The 21,096-nt window shown below is 37.6% G+C and overlaps 1 protein-coding gene across 1 annotated transcript in view; it reads right to left on the reverse strand.

The window, feature by feature from the left end:
- Positions 1-2,215: 2,215 nt before the first annotated feature.
- PIG-B (phosphatidylinositol glycan anchor biosynthesis class B) overlaps positions 2,216-21,096 on the reverse strand; it is a 30,484-nt gene continuing 11,603 nt past the window's right edge. Inside the window, exons 6-9 of the mRNA XM_071582546.1 lie at positions 20,738-21,016; positions 16,222-16,323; positions 10,944-11,129; positions 2,216-7,945 (exon numbers count right to left, since the gene is read on the reverse strand). Coding sequence (XP_071438647.1) covers positions 7,648-7,945; positions 10,944-11,129; positions 16,222-16,323; positions 20,738-21,016 — 865 coding nt within the window. The 3' untranslated portion in view covers positions 2,216-7,647. The remainder of the gene's footprint in view (positions 7,946-10,943; positions 11,130-16,221; positions 16,324-20,737; positions 21,017-21,096) is intronic.

A 21,096-nucleotide genomic window follows, 5' to 3' on the forward strand; every position in this document is an offset into this window, starting at 1 on the left:
GAATGAAGTACGTCTGCGGCTGTAATTAGAATTCGTACTTGGGCGGTTTCCATTTTCTGGTTATCTAATAGATTTCGGTTTGTTTGCTTGTTTCAGGTTATTGATAACATTAAGTACCCTACTATAACGGTAATAATAACTAGGATTATCATGGTGTGGTCATGAAAGTTAATCATTTGCTCTATTATAGGAGATGCTGCTTCTTGGAATCTTATTTGTGCTCAAGTTGCCATTTTTAATGGAAGAATAAATTCTTCATTCATGGGGCTTAATTCCATAGCACTTTTCTGCCACATTAAAACTTTGTTAAAAGTGGTAGTTCCGAGAATCTGTGCTCTGTTGGAGGGGTCTTTTGGTATCATTCAATTGATGTATTAAGGGCTCTTGGGGATAGGACTTGTCGTTGGGATACTAGTGCCTCTCAGATAATAAACAACAGCGCAATCACGGGACAATGTAGTAAATTGTGCCTTTAGTATCAGATTGTTTAAGGATACTCCTGTAAACAGAGGGAATCAGTGGACTAGCCCTCCTATAATAGCACCACAGTTGCCAGGACTCAAAATCTCTGTGTTGTCCATCATTTAAATCTTGGGAATGGTAATTGAGGCGGTTTACCGTTTCCTTCCTCAATAGTGTTTTTAACGTGAAACCATCACTTACTGGCCGCCCCGCTGGGGTCAGACGCCATTGCAGCCGCCTCACTGAGGAACAGACGCTGCGTGGACTACCTTTCATCTGGCTCCTCACCGTCGACCTATCTGGGGGTGGGTGACCCTACCAGGAGCAATTATTATTACTCCCGCCAGCACAGCTCTAGGGGTCATCGGAACGCACAAGCACTTCCACCACGTCAAGGTTGTAGTCCGGGGAGGCCATGATATATATATTCTTCAGATGTGAAGAATAATTGTGCGATCATAACCCCAAGAAATCTTGCTGGAAATTCTTCAATTGATCAGCTAAAATTGGATTTCATCCAGAATTTAAACAATAGGTTAAACATGAGGATCCCTTTTAATGCGGACTACTCATCGGCGGGATTTTTCTGTAATTACCTTATAGACTCTTACAGCTACAAATTAAGCATCAACTGTTATTTTCATTAATTAAAGAGTATAATATTATTACATGTTCCTGAATGAACAAGGGGATCGAGATGGTGCGGGGGCTAACGTACTGGCTTCCCACCCTGAGGGCGCGGGTTCAAATCGGTTCGCGACGAATCGACGACCGCGCACGCTCTCTGCCTCACCGAGTAAGTAAAGAAACTATCAAAGTAGTGGTATTTCACCGTCGACTGCGGTCCCCGAGGGAACTACAGCTCCCACTTATGCTACACCTCTCATGTCTCCTTACAGTGCCAGACTAGAGTCAAGCTCAACAGGGTCTTCTTTCCCCGCTGATTCTTCCAAGCCCGTTCCCTTGGCTGTGGTTTCGCTATATAGTAGATAGGGACAGTGGGAATCTCGTTAATCCATTCATGTGCGTCACTAATTGGATGACGAGGCATTTGGCTACCGACTAAGGAGGGAAGTTCTGCAGAGCACTGGGCAGAAATGACATTGCGTCAACGCCCGCTGTGGCCATCGCAATGCTACATCGATGGAAATAAAAATATATAAAGAACGTAATATTTTCTTTTCGGATATAAATTCCTTCCACCAAGTGATACCTCAAGCCATTCTATCCTACACCTGGTTAGAAAAGTGTGTAAAAATGACACATGGGAAGATCTGGAGATGAGATGACAAGTGGAAAAAGGGGCATATCCTTTATGACATTATTTTACAAAAATATTCCAAACCGATGGAAACCTCTCTAATTAAGAAAAAGCCCTCCCCACATGCTGTTTCCCACAGCCCCTGGCTCCCTCAACCACAAAAAACGAAGACAATCCGAAACGTGTCCAAGCAATACAGCCGTCAACAATCAGCTGAACAATCAAAATGGCTGCACCTCTCGGTGCAGCCATTTTGATTGGTATTGGTAAAGGTAAGTAACTATGAAAATGTAAAATTAGTGGCAACTCATCTTTGGCAGTGATTTATAATCACTTTTGGGCTTATGACCCTGCCAGCAAAGAAACTCCACAGGTGGAACTGTGGTTCATGATAGTCCCTTACTGTGAATGAAAAGGATAAAAGCAGCAAGACAAGTTAAATGACCACACTCAAGAGTATGTAATAACTACAAATAATTATGAGACTGGAAAGTATAAAAACTTTATTTGCATAATTTTATATCATTTATAAAATTTGTACTTTACATACGGGAAAACACCAATGGCACAATGGTAATTAAAAAAAATATAAAATGCCTTCAAATTTCACAGATGCCTACAAGATAATGCTCCTTAATAAAAGGGCAATTTCGTTCGACACCAAATTGGCGACAATAGATGAGCAATTAACATACTGTTGAAACAAACACAATGATCTCCATTAAACATGAGAATTTAGGGAAAATTCTATCTTGCTTATTCTATCACATTTCCACTGACTATATTTCAACACAATTACTTTCACAGAGTCATTGTAAAAAAGAAATTCATAAACCATAAGAGAAAAACACAACTGCCAATTTACTAGATGAAAAATTCCACTTAACATATGTTGGCAGGCACACATCCTGAGAACGGTATGCCAATAAAATCCCCTGCAGTTGGATCACCAATGTCCACAAAAGAAGTTATTTCATCAAGCAAATTTACTGTTTATACCCCACACAGACAGCATGTGGCATTGACAAATAAACTTAATTAAAGGGCAAAGAGAGCAATTCATTATATCCATTATTATCTATATATATAAAACATCAATCTCTTTCCATTTGGTTACGAAATGACTCTTATAAAGAAGTATAGGCATCTGGGCATGGCAATAAAAAATTAAAGATTCACAGCAAACAGTATAGGAGATCAGTTTCATGAAAAACATAAATTTCCTTGGCATCATACATGGCAGTGATGTGTAGTTTTCAAAAACAACAAATCAAACAGGAAAATTAAAAGCAATTTGTCATTAAGTCCTAACTAAACTGTAACAACAAAACCAAGCTACATATATTATTTCAGCTTTAATGGATGGATTGGAGGTTCTGGGATTCAAATTTTAGGCACACCAAAAATATTTCCCTACATTTTTTTCTTTTGTCTTTAAACGATTGATTTTTAATCATCCAATTACCCTTTACAATGTTGATTTTAACCAACTTAGGACATTTAAAAGACTCGTGAAAAAAGTGCACACACCAACAATCTAATAACATATAGTGCTACACACTGTTACTGAATAGGCTACCAACAGGACTATAATGACATCATTAACTGCTTCAATGGCATATCCGATCATCAGAGTACCCACCACTAGCCACAAAAGAGCTGATCATGGTTTTTTTCATGAAACTGGAGAAGGCTCACATGGCTATTCTGACCACTATGCAATGAGGTCTTTTTGTACAAACAGAAATAAAAAAACAGCAATAGCACTCAAATAACCATGACAAATGCACTCTTAAAACAATAAGGAAATCAAACACACTGTGATAAAATTCATTTTCAAAAATGTTTGGGCTCCAGCTCGTAACAAGAAGGGAGGGGTATTGCGAAATAAATCACTTGCAATTCCACACCAAAGCCAAGGGACTTTGACATAAAAAGATTCCGTTCATTCCATTTTTAATGGGTCTCATATCTTTTATTTCTGACAAATGGTAAGTTCTGGGGAAATACAAAGCCAGCTCGTAAGCATGATGATAAATAAGCCAACTTTTCATTATAATATATTGAGCTTTTAAACCTTATTATTGGTATGTACGCAAGTACTACAGAGATACACATATACATAAATATGTATATTGGTGGAGGCAAGATGCCAGGAAGAAAACATGAAGGGCGAAAGTGAGATTTTGCAGCAGCCAAAGGTTTGAGAAGTCATTAGTAAGGCACACTCCATACCAAAAGAACACATAGAAGACAAAAATTATTATAAAACCAAATATAAATGCATTTACTGCAGAGTAAAACATTACATCAAAATATAGGGTGTACACCATCCGAAGTATTAGTCAACCTGAAGGTTTATTGAAAAGATATGAGGGTATAGCTCACCTTGAACATAGCCTCAATTTTTATCTCTAATTCGAAAATTAAGGTCAATAGGGAAGTTGGAAGGAAGAGCAGATCCATATTTTTTACCACATATGGTTTCCCAAGAAGAACTGGAGCTCAATTAAAAACCCAGCTTGAAGGAAACTGCTAAGAGTGCCCAGAGGTGCACCAGGTGCTACGGTAAATTCATATATTGCTTTGGCTTCATAGCTTCATGGTTAAATAAAGACTGTAGTTCTAGAGTTTTTTAGTTACTTAATCCCAAAAGGATTATTCTTTCATTTATGGTTTTGAAGGCTATTTTTTTTATCACCAAAAAATTTGATTTTACATCAATCATAAAGTTGGATTCCTGGAATAGTAATTGCCACATAATTATCAATGATGCAATATTCAACAAGTAATGAAAATATTCTTTTGGAAGAAATAACATTTAAGATAATAATCCATTTTGATGCAGATCCATGGAATGGAAGTAGACCACCTATTTATAGTAAACTAATGAATGGATTCATTTATATAGTGCCTTCAATCCCCCAAATATAAGGTGGCCCTTGATATTACAGTATTTTAAGGGAAAAAAGAAAAACCTATCAAGCCAATAAAATGACATGTCAGTAGCACCTATGGTGTGTAATAGCTAAAAATCAGAAGTGACGGTGGCAGATATTGTGGAGAAGATGAGAGGAGTCTGCAGGGTGACATCTGAAGATGAGTCTAGGTATCAGTTTAGATGAGCAGAATTAAAGGGGACGATTTGTAAGTGCATCAAGTCCACTTTAGTTTCCGAACGATGATTAATGGAAAAACTCAATCATTTAAATGAAACCATTGTGCAACAGCATCAGGAGAAAAGAACACAAGCTACTACATGAATATGAATGGAAAATAAGTAGTGTTTACTTTGAGCCATTTTTAGCCATGGAAACTATTTATATCAAAAATCTGTTCTGGACCAAAATGAGCATGATATTATGTGAAATATGTCCCATTGGAAATGTCAGTGGAAGTAATTATATCATAGAACTTTAATGGAACTGGAGTCTAAAGACAAAACCAGGTAGGTATTTACCTCATCACATGGTCTCAAATGATATCAAACCCTCGAAGCTCACAGTGATTTGATGACTACTTACATTACTGTTATTGAAAACAAAAAAACTAAGACTCCAATGGCCAACAAATGATGAATAACAGTTATCACCCCCTGCACATAAAAATTTGTGAGATGAGACCTGAAAGAACAAGAACTCCAAAATTTACCTTTTCTCAAAAATATTTGAACAAACTGCTGTGACAGCTATCGCATGAAAAAAGAAACTTCATTATATTTCTTGGCATGGATGATAACAAAGTTCATCCTTACAAATTACTCCATTACTCACAATATAAGATTCGAAGTTCATTTTAAATCAGTGCCTTAAAATTGTAACTATTACATGTTTATTAAAAGGCATACCGTTTCTAGTTCCCCAACACATTTACCATTCATCACCATGGGAGCTGAACTTTAGGGGTAAGGGTTCTTATAATTAGCATATGATCATCTGTCCTTTTGCCAATGTTTAAAAAGTGAAAAATTTGAACTTCTTCCTGATTGGGCCCTGGAATCAATTCCCACAACTTACAATCCAATTAAAATTGACCATATCAATGTACATTAATTAGTTTGGTAAACAGCTGGTAAGTGAACACAACACAACATAAATGCTCACTAACATGAGGTCAAGATTTAAAATATATATGACTGTAACATTTCCTACAGTCACTTTATTTCTAATAAAGATGAAGTTAAACGGCACTTTACAAGGTGCCATTTCTCTGTAGAATATGCTACAATAGAATAATGAAAAGCAAAAGAAAGAACTAAGGTAATATGTATTTGCTGAGGAACCAAAGTAAGAGAAGGACAGATGACCAAATGTCAACACACAATAAGTGCACTACACAGGAAACCGTTAGTAACATTCTGATGCTGAGGATCCTACTACTGCAATTAAAAATGCACTAATTGTTCTTAAAAATTGCCGAGGTTATTCATTTTCACTAACATAATAAAATGCAAAAAATATAACGACCAAAATGCATCCTGTCACAGATACAACAGCAACAGACCACAACATTGACAAAGATAAAATACTATCAATAAAAACTAATAAAAATCCATATGCATTCAGACCTCCACCTAGTACATGATTCATGTCCCTCTAAATCTATTAAGATTGGAGTCACATGAGTATTATAAAAATTATAAAATGAACTCAACACAATTTAAAATAATATATGCATGTAAAGCAATTTTCTGTGCACCCATGAACGAGTTTATAAACTGTACAAAATTCAAATTTTTCTTCCCAATCGATTACTGAAATCAACTCACAAAACTGATAATCGCATTTGAATCGATGAGTAAATTTTCAAAGTTGCTCCACAATGCAATTTCTCATACTGGCTCAAATGGGTCAACACTGATGCCTCTGGCAATCCGAGTGCTTCCAGTGGCCGGAGGCTTTTGATGGATACCTACAACTATCTACACCACAACAGAATTCCAATATCATGAGTAAAGTAGTTTCACCAGAATGCCTCTGATCTTAGATCAGAACCTAAGGTCATAATTGAAACACCACCAAGCCATGTTAAATCAAAATCAGAGCCCGACTGAAAAGACCAACGGTATTCACATGGCATCAATGGTAAATGGTCACCCTGAAGTTACAGTGCCAGCAATACCTTTTTAGCAGGGTTGGCATCTCTGCTCAATAACTTCCACATGATCCATGGAAAAATTGCACATAAAACACCACTACAATAAACTAATCCATTGGTGCATTAAGACAAATCCTAAATTCCATTCAAAGTAGACATATAACATAAATAACATTAATTAATTTGTTACTTTCTAAAAGTAACGATGAAAAAACAACTGCTAACGAGAGAGTGGGCACGCAAGAGCAATATTCCAGTGCTACCCCATCCATTGCCCAGGCAACCACTCTCCCCTCACCTCACCACTCATCGCTCAGCCCTTCACCACTGCACATGAATCAATGCTATCCCCATTATGCCTTGCACCAAATCCAAATTAATAAGAAAATTGTTTGGTATTTGATGAGAGCTAAACATTAACATCATAACTTCAATGAAACAATCTAGTATTTTTCAATATCAGCAATGCTTTTCAGACACATTGTAACAATGATTGAAGTAAACACTTATTTATACACGAAAAAATCTTATTTTTCATTTATCAAGCTCTGATGATTAATTGCACATAAGGTTAATCACTTATTTTCTTTAGTTCCATGAGTTGACATATTTTTCAAATAGCCACAAACACCACAGTAATGAGTGACAGACCAAGGTGGCTTACTTACATCTTGGCCACAAGAAAATGGACTAGATGGTGATAACTCAGGGAAACTCCTAAAACCAAATTAAATGCCATAAAAATGACATAATTTAACACTATCTATTACACAAGGGCATAGTACTTTGTTTTCAAATACGTTTTAATGCTGAAATATTTTCCATCCTTAACCAGAAAGGGCATGAACCACCACATGTTCACCCACTCTGCCCTCAGTGAAATGAGCATGGAAGAATTTTGCTGCAGGAAGGTAGCCATGGGCATTGAGAAACCCTTGCAAATGTGGCTGCAAGACATCAAACATAATGATGTGTGAGGGCAGGCTGCCATTGCGAGGAAATGCCTTATTCATCCAAGTAAGTGGGCCCAAGTAGAACAACTCTGCTTCATCCATGTATCCGGGTCTCGATGAGAAGTCAGGCTCACACGAGAGGAATTTTGTGGGGATGTTGACATGAAGATGACTGAAAGGTGAATTCAACACAAAAAAAGGTGAGTGAAAGTAAGTGATTGGGGGCATCTCGTCTGGTCCCTGTGGGTACGACCAAGGGAGCTTATGGGGCTATGGCACAATCTATCAATGACTAACCACATTCATTTAGGTTTACAAAGAGCATCTCATGGCTGAAAAGCCATCAAATGCATCCACTGGATTGCAAATGTTGGGATAGCTCACAAAGGATGGAAGCGCACTCGGGCAAATAATCAGTCTTGGACAATATGCAGAGGTACCCTTAAGGACTTAAAAGAGTCCATCCTTGGGTATAATGACCCAAATCCTATGATGACCAAAAATTGGAATGCGGCTGCTCTATCAAACAATAGGCAGCAAACTGCCTAGAGGAGGGTGCTTAAGTCTAGCTCCCAAATAAAATTCAAGGTGGACACCACCACAGCATTTATTTTATTTTAAGCATGAAAAAACTTACTTTAGCAGCCGCAAAACTTCAGTGGAAGACAATGGAAAACTATTGCATTCCCATCCTGAGAAGTCTCAGCCCACCCAACCTTCCTCTTTGATCATTTATTGACCAAAATTACAGGTGTGATGATAATTCCCTTGAGGAAAATATTCTAGAGTTAAGTAAGTCTCCCGCTTGGATCCCCTGGGCTGGGGTTTAGCCAATGGGCATCATGCACATTAATCGACTTACGAGATACACATAGACAACCTAGACCACACCAAGCATGAGGGAAGTTCGAGAATGTGAAAGCACTGAGTAGAATTAGATGAGATGCCTTGGGTGAAGGAGACATGAAATGTCCTAAGCAAGGAGAGTTTATGATTCATAACTACAGGATCATTTACTCAGGTTCCATAACTTCAAACAGAGTAGTGTATATACTATAAATCAACATTACAACTTTCTGTAAATACTGATCTATTAAGCAGACTAGTTGAAGTTTTATCAATTTCTTAAATTACAAGCAAGATTCCTAAAATAGATCAGTATTTACTCTGGCTATGGTTTATGATTTTGAAAGCCATTACTATCTTCTTATGCATCCCATTTTAATACTGTTCTCAGGATTGTATCCATTCCTTTGGATCCTTGAATTCAAGCGATTACCCCTCTGATAACCAACACACTATCTTTTTGGAGTAAACTGAGAGAAGCCTAGAATTTACAGACCCCAAAAATTACATTACGCTCAAATTTGCATATTACTTTATGGCTTGGATAGCTCTCTTTAAAAAAACTAAAATAATTTATAAATGACAGCAATAAAAACCTCTCACTTACACTCCATAAACCCTGATTGCACACAAACTATCATTGACCCACTTTGATGTTGAGCTGATTTCTATTACATTTTTCCTTTATCACTTTGCTTTTTTATCTCTGTAATTTATATTGTCCTGCAAGAAGAGCATTGCTGGCCGGGGTCCTAGGTTTGATTCCCAATGATGCCTCTGTTCACAACCTTAGGAGTTTCACCCAAGCTGTGAGACATCTTTTGGGCACTAGACATTCCTGGGGAGCTACCGTTGGCACAAATTATTCTCCCCTTCACTACTGATGAGTGCACTTCATACACCTTATAAGGCTTGGAATGAGATGAGCTCTACCCTTGCCTATCAAACCAACCTTCAGGTTGATTACTGTGGTTTTTGTGTATATTCGTTCATTCCATTAAGTTTTTGCCAATAAAATGATAAAAATCCCAATTCCCAATGTACGACAACCGGCAACTACTGAGACATACAAACACAGAAAGTATTCTACGTTATCGAATAATTCATCAAAACTGATGGTAAATGAAACTGATGCTTCAGGGTGAATCATAACCCAAAATCCATTACTCCAATGAGCAAAACTTTATCTAACAGCAAGGATTGTATTTCTTGTCACCCATCCACTCCCCAAAATTGGAAATAGGTGAGCATAAAAATAGTCTCAAGTGAGAAGTAGATGAACTACACACCTAATCGGCTGCTGCCTACGGGGAAATGGTTAATGATTACCTCCTGGAAAGCATAATTGAGGACCTTAGTGATTGCAATTAGCAATAGATATATAACACACATCATATGGTTGGTAAGAGTGCCACATGAATTTCCGCATTTAATTGGCAGGAAGTTGCATGTTCCCAAAGAACAAATCAATTATAAAAATCATGAATTTCCTTGACTCTCTGGACCTCACTTGGAAATCAGAAGGAATGAATCGACTAACACCTCAATAAAAATTATTAGCTTATTTATTAGATTTACAAAGGCATTTTTCCCATGAACAAGGGATCAGAATAACGCTGTCTGACCACACTAGCAGGGAAAAGTAATTTGGGTCAAAAGTAGCCTGGTGTGTAGTATTCACCCCCTGCCACACACCCCAGCGGTGACTTGCAGGGTGCAATGCAAATAAAAAATTATAAAATAAAATAGACTGCCCAGAATTAGCACATTAACCATTTCAGTAATGTAACCCATTAAACCCAATAAGTTTTTCAAGTTGTTAAAACTAATTATGCAATCAATTCTCCCATAATTAGAATCATGAAAATTGGTAATAAATACAAATTCCATTAACCTGCTTTGATGTTGAATTAAAGACGTGAAAAGTACAAAAAGGCAATCAAATAAAAGGTATCCCAATTTTGAGAACCATATACCCATATGAAACAATTATTTTATATCGTAAACATTGATCTTATTTTATGCAAATATAATTGGTTTAATGTTGGTTTCAATTTGTCTTCTGTTAAAAGACAAAGTAATAAGATAAGATATAAATACCTAATTAAATGAAGAATACAATGTATCTCTCCACTGTCCTTTATTCACGTACAACTAGTTTCAACGCTCAAGCGTCATCATCAGGTACAAATTAATCAAGTTGTCAGGTACAAATCAACTAGCTGAATGCGAATAAAGGACAGTGGAAAGATACTTTGTATTCTTCATTTAATTAACATGAATTTCCACAGTGTTGAGCCAGGAACAATTGAATACAAAAATACCTGTAGAGTGGTGTGGAATGGCAAGGCATTAGAAACAAGAAGTTTGGTTTTGGCTGAGATTTGCCGGCCTCCTTGGCTAAATAGTCCATCACATCCACGGTTCCTCGCTGATGATAGAATCCAAAGTAGAACGCAGGAAGTGCATTCCCAATAATGAGCGTAATACCCACAATCCACAGCAGCGGACTGCACCACCAAGAGCATAACAGGAATCATGAAACGGGGTGGAAAATAAAGTAATTCAATGCCATGACTTAACATTACATTTTCATCATAGAATTATGATTAGAATAGTATGAATTAGATTACACATTACCTTTTTGGTTCCACATTTTTATTGCACTTAGAATTAACATTAATGCAAAGCGGGGTGGGGACCCATGAGCAGATTGCTTCCGGAGAGGTCACAAGTCGAGCAAGAGGGGAGGGTGTGAGGTTTCCTCGCTTACGCTTTCATGGGAATCAGATGGTGGCAGAGGGATCACCCAGAATTTCTAAATTTACACACCTCATTCGGAGCTTTGTATTTGGAGGTGAGTTGCCATCAACTGTAAGGTCCACCCTTAGGACTGATTACAGTGGACTGCAAACATGCAAGGGTCCAATGAAACAGTGTCACAAGGACATGGTAAAAATGTCACCTATTACAGCCTATATTTTGAGTAACATTTACCCCGTGAATAAACCAGTACACTGGAAGAAGTTTAGTGATATAATTTTAGATCCACGACTTTATTATCAAGAGAGGCACTCATTTTCTGGAATCCAATTTCTGAACCCACCCAATTCAGCCAGATGCATGCTAGATATAACAGTGATTTAAGTACATTTTGACTCATACCAACTTTCAGTCATACATGAGCTACAAAATGATATTTTCGGGATCATCACCTGGCTTCTGTAGTTTTTATAAACTAATTGAAAATTCTAACTTTACCTTGCCTGTATATTCATTACTTAGGTATGTATGTTAAGGATAATATGAACAAAAAATTACCAAAGCTAAAGTACATGCACATAATGCTCGGCAGAGTGCTGATGGATATTAGTTCTGCCACTCTTCTGCAATGTATAATCTGAGTCCCTTTCATGTGGCCATCAACATTGTCAACTATGTGCCACCAGGCATAAAATCTGCTCCTGCCAGGGGTACTTTCAAGAAATATCTCAAGCATTTTCTGATAGATAAACGCTATTAAAGAGTCGAAGAGTTTCTGGAATCTTTGGAACACGGAAACAGCTGATTGTTTGTTCTCTGATTTGTCCTATATTTTAATTTTTAAAGTCCTGGGACCAATAAATATTATTATTACAGTAGAGTTGCACTGCACACATTAGCGTGGAGATGACATTCATTTAAGAAATTTGGCATGAATACATGACAATGCACCAACTCAATCCTCTACAGTTGTGGCAGCAAAATAGATAGAGTTATATCCCCCAATTTAGAAATATTTATTGTTAAAGCTGATTCAAAATAGCACATTTGACCGTCAATGCTAGCAGTTGCTTTCAACTTTGCTGATGACCAGCAAGTCAAACAAGGTTTGGTGTAACTAGTAAGGCCCTTTTTGGAGTTTTCAACTAAACTTGGTATTCATTTGAACTGCAGGCTGTGTTGGCTCCTTTGTTATAAACCTTCAATTACTGCTAATGAAACTTTTTCTGTCATGGAGGAACTGCTAGTAACAGTTTAGACCTGAGAGTGCCATGTTTCCTCTAAGAGATGGCGTGCTCTAAGGTCTAACAACCACAGGCTTTTTTGTTTTTCATTTCATTCATATTCCCTTAGAAATTACACGCAATATAAATACTAAATATATAAAATAAAAATTAAACGCAACATGTAATTATCAATTTAACAACTAGGAAGTTATGAAAACATAAATACTGGAGTAAATAATACTGATTTTACTGCGGTACTATGCATATGAAATTACATACATGCATTGACCATTTACTCCACATTTTTGGCTCAAAACACACAAAAATATTAAATGCATGGAAATTCTGTAAGAGTATTCTGTATAATTTGATGATCAAAAGACTAAATGATGCCTCTACTTTCACTGTTTTGGATGGCTGCTTACACATGCGATAAGGGAAGATAAAGATAGCTACCATTTACCTGGCACACACACACTCATTTTTTGTCTCCCCTCCCCCCCCCCTACAAAAATGTACTTCACAAAGTCCCACCGTACAAATAAGTACTACAAAATTGGTAAATACCTATTATCACAAAATTTCATAGGAGTCGAATGTTGAAGATAGTTGACGATTAATGGAACTTGACCAGATCCACACTCAAATTACACTCCATCAAACATCACTCAGGGCAGTGCTCATTAGCATTGGTAATAACAGTGGCAACTCATTTAAGAGAAATAAGTTGAAGGATGCATTTTGGAGATCAAAATCAAAACAGGATTAAAGGAAATGAATTTCAAGTAATCTTCAGGATAGCATGAAGTAGCAGTGACTGGAAAAGAGTTAAAAGAAAATGAGACTGTCATCACTTCTTGATGCTATCCCCAACTGGAAAACACATTTAATCAATTTCAAAACAAAAAAAAAACAATGTTTTGTGCACTCAAATCAACATCAAACTATCATAGGAGCAACTTGGAATTGGTTTTCATGGCTTAAGCCTTGATTCTAGATACTAAAGCAATTGCAATGTAGTACCAAACATTCAAAAGACATCTACTATATTTGTGTACCAGATATGTGCGTACCCTCATGTTTCCAGTCCTAAATAAATTATACGAAACATGTGAGGATTGAATTGGTGTGGTGGCTAATGCACTGGTTTCCCACCTCAAGACGGCCAGGATTTGAGTCCCATTGGTGGCAGAAGATATTTTTCAGTGGTATCCCAATCCCTACTTGAGGTGCTTTGTGGAGGGAACCTTTGGGTGAGTACACTGTCCGTCGGATGGGACGTTAAGCATCCGATGGGCCCCTTGGTGTCTTTCGTTAAGAGCAGGCTAAGATGTTCCCAATATCCCATTTATCCTAACCTGTTTTGACTCTTGTTTATTCCCCATGGTTATATTATTCACAGTTACCATTATTTTATACCTTTTAGTAAGCCTCAAACTTAACAGAAGGTATTGGATCATGAACAGGTCCACAAAAATCCCAAAAGAATCACTACAGATTTTCTTTGGGTTATTCCGGAGAAAATGTTGCATGAGGCACATGGGAATGCTTCATTTACAGCACAGTAATCAACCCAAAGTTTGGTATGGTGCTGGTTCCCTCATACTAAGCCCAACGGCATGCAAAAAACACATACCCTTGCATGCTGACAGTGACTTCTGAGGGACATTTGGTGCCCAAAATATATCAGACAGCTTGAGTGAAGCTGTCCGAGTGTGCAAACAGAGACATCACACAAAGCCAAGCCCAGGCACTCCACTCAGTAGCCACTCCACCCGCTGTTTGCTGCCATGCCCCAAGAATATATAGTAACTATTTCAAATAATTAATCATTAAAATATATAGAAATTAGTACATGTATTGATTGTGCATGTAATGAACCCACCACCAGTATCGTCTATTGAACATCATGGAGGAAGATAGTGTGGCATATTTCTGATTTCTACCTAAGATATAACAGCTGTGATTTAATTCTTCAACCAGTAAAAGGCAATTGTCAGATTAGAAAAACAGTGCCAAATGATCACAATCGGTTTGTCTTTTCACTCTTGATGATTAAATGTTAGCAAGTTGGACCTGAATACACACTTAATGCATTCATGTTGGATGCAATGCTCAAATATGATCTTACGTAAATATGGGTGGTATTTGAAATATACCATATGCTTGTGAGTATGGGTCATATTTAAGTTTAACAAATTGACCTTTTGAACTTTGATTCCAAACATTCAACTGATTACCAAATTGAATTGAAACTTAAAGCTTTGCAGTTTCCTAGTACAGGCAGTTGCACTTTACATATATATCCAGGCATTTTAGTAGGTGTGAAAATCGTCCACATTGACTGAGATTCAAACCCAGATCCCAGTCGGTCCAGAGAAGCTACCTGTGTCCTCTCATACATTGTGTATTTATAGAGCATTTAAGGAACATGGCATTGTGACCAATTACTGCAAGCTGAACAGTTTACAGCACTTGGTCAGATATCGAGTGACTTGGGTTCGATTCCCCGTCAAGGCAAATGACTTTGACACAAATTCCTGGTAACTACCGAGATATCTCCGGCAGTTTTTTTGATTTTATGGAAATGAATTTGAACTATCCCATTCCCTGCAGCGCCTACACTGATATCACCACAGTAGGTGCTCTGATAGTTTTGATTTTAGCAATTCGTCATCCATAGAATTCTCAAAACATAACTCTAACTGCTTCTACAATTCCTGGATCCTGGATATCATGTACCCTACTTTATAGAAAAATTAGCCCCTCCCAATTATTTTGAGTTTTCAAAGAAATAGAAAAATTCTATACATTTTCCCAAATTCCTGCTTTTCAGTACTTGGTGGCCACCCTATATGCCTGTATATAACTGGTTATGCAAAATAAATAAAATCACAAGAATACATATAGTACAAGAGGCAAATATTTTCTAGTCAGTATATTGAAAATTGAGAGCATAAATTGCCATTTCTACCAGATTGTCTGTCATGTCCAACAATACTCCACATGGCACGTCAAATTTGTGGTGCCTCAAATTATAATGGAAACACGATTCCCCCAACATCCACTCTCTGTTCCATATTCCTATTTAACAGTCATCACTAAAGAAGGCCTAAGAGTGTTGTATCCAGTGAAAAACGTGACTACTGTCGACTAGATTACTGAAAAAGGTCTTTGCCCAAATGAAAGGGCACTAAATCCAAATGAATGGAAATTTAAGATGTCAATATTCATATGCAAATTGGTTGAAAAAATGTGTCTGAAAAAGAAGCAAGTGCAAGAGTGAGGAGATAGGATGGGCCGAGCGAGCTGGAGAACAGATCAAGGAGAGTGAGCAGGAGGTCACACGCCGGCGGGAAAAGCTGGAAGGAACCAAATGGAAACGGCAGACAGTTGCCACAGACCGTTGCTGTCAGTTGCCCAGTTTCAGGGTAAAATTGTTGAGGGAAGAGAACAAGGGAAGAGGGGAAGGGAACAAAGACCCAAGGTTCAAGTGAAAAAAGTATCATGGATACTTTCACAGGGTGCTTTGCGGGAGGAATTCCCAAGTGGTCATGTGGGCTTTTCTGGGAATGGATGGTGAGGTGGTCAGTCAAACCCCCATAATACCCACCTTTTTGCATTGCGACTCCATTGGGAGAGGCGCCTGCAGCAGATGAAAAGTGCCATCGGCAACACTGGCAGGATGAATCGGAACTCTTTGTGTGGCAGGAAGCTGCATTGGCATCATCATGAAATTAGCACAATAATAATTGATTAAAAAGTTGACACAATGGTTGATTCATAATATCGAATTGACAGAGTGAGAAACCATTCAAAATTCCAGAGGGCAGATCTCAGAATTTCCAGTTTAGTGGATGGGAGTGAAAGGTGTGCTTTTCAAAACCACTCCTATGGTAAGGAGGATGATGGCTGTGGGCCACTGTTTACAGCAATGTCAACATTGAAATTGATTTCTTTGAATATTTTCATCTCAATATGACTCATGGCACAACATGGCACTTTGTTTTTGAGTTGGCAAATACATTTTAAGTTTTCAGAAATGTTTTCAAAATCCTCAGTAATCTTTTATTGTGTGAGGGACTGCATACAATTTTGTAAGGAAATGTCACCTTTGCATTTAGTCTCCCAGTTATTAGATATCTATGAATAAGGTTAGATTACATTAAATATCCCATGACACCAACACTACAACATGAAATATGTCGGTGCTCTTGCCATTTCATTGCTAATTAGATGTCCATTTGATAACACATGCATTATTCATCTGCTGATTTTCTCAGTGTCATGCTGCTCATACCTGTCCATGAAATACACTGACCCTGCCTCCATCTTACTTAATTTTCAAAGCTTCGGGAGCATAAAATCTACACCATGAAATTTGTTGCTTGATTCCTCAAGAAACATGCTAATTTGATTGAACAGGGCTATCTGCAGAACAGAAAACTTTCTTGGTTAGGGAAACTAAATTCGCACGCATTCAGAGATTTTTTTTGAGGTGCAATGATTATTCAATGCATATTTAAACCTCGAAAATTCTTAATGCTGATACATACTTTCAATTTGTTTTCTGAATACTAGATAGACTTATGAATGAGCCATGAATGATCAACAGCATTTTTGGAATGAAACCTATTTTGTACAAAAGCTAGGCATCAATAGATTTACTCCACATGCTTTTATCTAATAGTATTGTATGATAATATTTGAGGGTCTATCACTTCAACGTGGGTTTCGGGCTGACCCAGACTGAATATGCCTACATTCCTAGGCCTAACCTAACAAGGCACAATCTCACACCAAAAAATACGGAAAACCCTCTCCATACTTCATTCCTCCCTTCAATACATCCAATTTTTCTATCCTGTTCCCATGCCTTCTTCCTTTGCTTAACATTCTACCCTATATCACAGTCTCAAACATTCCATTACCAGTCAATATGCTCTGAATCTATCATCCCCCTTTTGATTTCTCCCAACATACGCCTCCCTTCCCCCACCATACCTAGTACTTCCTCATTTGTTTCCCTATCTGCCCACGTCATCTTCTCCATATCAACATTTCAAAAACCTCCAATCCTATACCATCCTGCTCCACTGACCATTCTTCCATGCAGTAGAAAACCATGCTCCACATCAAAGTTTTGACGAGACATTTGTCGATGTCCTTACTCTACTACCTTGATCAAAAATTTCCCGGAATTTATTCAGAAAATTAAAAATACAAGTTTATTCATCTAAATCTATATTGTCCCCTTCAAAGTAATCCCCATCGACTGCAACACACTTATGCCAGCGCTTGATCCAATCCTCGAAACATTTTTTATATTCGGTTTTCGGTATGTCCATCAGTGCTTCCTGCGATTTTTCCATTACTTCCTCTCGGCTGCTAAAACGCGTTCCCCGTAATGGTTTTTTAACTCGATTGAACAGAAAGAAGTCACAGGGAGCCAAATCAGGTGAATTCGGTGGCTGTTGGATGGTATTTGTTGCATTTTTCGTCAAAAAATTACGAATAATGATAGCACTGTGCGACGGTGCGTTATCATGGTGCAAAATCCACGAGTTTTCTGCCCACATTTCTGGTCTCTTTCGGCGAATTGCTTCACGCAAACGTCTCATAACGCCCAAATAATACTCTTTGTTTACTGTCTGGCCTTCTGGCAAAAATTCATGATGCACTACACCGTTGTAATCCATGAAAACCGTCAGCATTGCCTTCTTTTTTGACTGAAAACGACGTGGTTTTTTTGGTCTCGGCTCATTTGGTGAACGCCATTCGCTTGCCTGATGTCTGGATTGCGTGTCGTACTCATAAACCCACGTCTCGTCTCCAGTAATGATCCTTTTGATGAATGTGGGATCGGATTCAGCCTCGCAAATCATGTCTTTTGCGACGTCAACACGGTCTCTTTTTTGCATGAAATTGAGGTCTTTTGGCATGCTACACTACGGAAACCCAAATCATTAACCACAATGTCTTGGGCGGATCCATAGGCAATGTTCAAGTCCTCCGCTATTTCTCTGATGGTTAATTTGCGGTTATTGACCAACATTTCTTTTACTTTATCAATTTTTTCACCGACTTTCGATGTCGATGGTCTGCCACTGCGTTCATCATCTTCGATTGACTCACGACCACTTCTGAACCGCTCGTGCCACTGGTAAACGACCGTTTTTTTAGAGAATCGTTGCCGAAACACTTTTCCAACATTTCCAACGTCCGTGCGCCACTAAATCCGTTTTTTACGCAAAATTTAATACAAGTTCGTTGTTGCAAATTTAAATCCATTTCTGAAATTGTAAAAAATCGCCAACACACACAGAGATAGATGTACTCTTGGCTACGTAACTTTTGCAAATGTCAAGTTATGACACTAAGATTTAAAGGGAATATCAACAACAGATGTACCAATTTAACAAAAAAAACAGAACTCAAATCGGAACGATGGGAGCGCCACACGGTGGTTATTCCGGGAACTTTTTGATCAAGGTAGTATATCCCTCTCATCAATTCCCTCTTCCTCTTTTCTGAGTTTGAATTCTTGCGTTCTCACTACTTTGACAATCCTAGTCCAAAAATTAAAAGATAAGTCAATTGTTTCACCCGCTCTAGCTTCCCAGTCTTTCTCACACCTTTGCTTTCATCCCCAGTTCTTCTCATACCTTTTTTTAACACTTCCTCCACACATATATGATGAAAAGGAAAGGTGATGATGGACCCCCGTCTTATTCTAACGCTGCCCCTCCCAACTGCCCACATGCACCCGAGCAATAATCGCAATTAATAACTATTCTCCTCAAATTGCTATTACCTGAATTTTAATGTGTATTGAATTTTGATTTGAGGGAAAAATATAGGAAAACTGATTTTATAAGTGATAATGCATTATAAGGAATTCATACATAATTGAGCATAAAATATCAATGCATGCATACATGGTACGTCATTCTGAAATACAGAGGAACCTCATATTTACACCCCTGGAAATGGCAATTTCCCATGATATCTTCTTAAGCCCCAGGAATATTTTAATCCTTTAATACAATCGTATCCCACTATGTATACTTTCTATTTTCAAAATACCCTGATAGTTAAAACAATTAATGACCAGTAAGATGGCAGCTAGCAAACTTCATTCATAGCAAATGACAAATAAGACTTTGTTCATACAGTTAATACAATAGTTTAAATATTAAATATGAAACTAAAAAGAATGACTCGTACTTTTCCATAGATTTTATTTTACAGCACTATACCATGTAGTACCGTATAATAAAATCTGTGGAAAAGTACGAGTCTTTCTTTTTAGTATGGATATTAAATACTTCCACGAAGTGAAGCCTGAAACAATAGAATATATTAAATATGAATATTTATTTGGCCGATCTCCTAAAAAAACATAATTCTTTGTTTGCTGGAACTACATTACACCACTGTCATTGCTGAAAAATGTATGCCAAAAACTCTGGTCACTTAATTAGAATTGATTTCAAATGGAAAATCACCATAGAATGGAACATTAAATTACACTTTAAATTTAGTGCATTACGAAAATATCTTCAATTGATTGTTAACTGGCCTACTATTGCCAATACTCTGTTGTCATGATAGCATAAAGGTTACCGCTCCTCTGACCTCCAAAAAAAATGTAAATTGGTCGAGAGTAGGGGGTATTTGCCATTGAATCCCCTGCCTCAAAGGTCACATTCCAAGGTAAACCACTGTCCTTGGGGAAAGAGGGCAAAGGTAATCTCTTGCAACAATGTAGATGTATCTGTGCAACTGGGTTGCAAATAATACACAATCCCTCAATTTACTTTTCCCCATGATTGACACACAGCTCCTTCGGTCAGTAACCTATGCACTGAATTTCCTTTTTTATTCCCATGATGAACACCACATCTTCCACAATTACCCATGGAATTCATGTTGAATATATGACCAATTTCACCACACAGAGCCATAATACAAATGGATATTATAAACATACACACAAACTCACACCCAATGCACTCAAAGTCATTACTCAATAATTTAGTTTACAAAATTTTTAGGACATTTTCCTTCATTTTATTAATGAAAGAAATTCCAAACACTTACAAAACCTGATAGAGAACTATACTTGCCTAAACAAGAAGATTGTCCAGGTGATACCAAATAGGAGAACTGATTCGATGGCTGGCTCTTTGTTCTTGAGAATTCTCCATGCCCCATACAGGAAGGGAATGAGGTTGACTCCCAGTATGACGGGCAAACCACAAAATACGTACCAATACAATCCATGAATCCCATAAAATGCACCAACACCATTGAAAACATTCATCATAAAAAAGTTCCATGGCGTGAATATTAATTTTCCATAAAAGTATGTGTCAACTAATACTGACAGAGCAATGGAGAGGATACTGCAAGCACAAGAAAGTATTACTTTAGGTAGGAGAATGTCAACTTAAATTCAAGAAATTACACAATTAATGTGACATAA

Source organism: Hetaerina americana, unplaced genomic scaffold (genome assembly GCF_022747635.1).
Source record: "Hetaerina americana unplaced genomic scaffold, ioHetAmer1.1.p SCAF_119, whole genome shotgun sequence".
Classification (NCBI taxonomy): domain Eukaryota; kingdom Metazoa; phylum Arthropoda; class Insecta; order Odonata; family Calopterygidae; genus Hetaerina; species Hetaerina americana.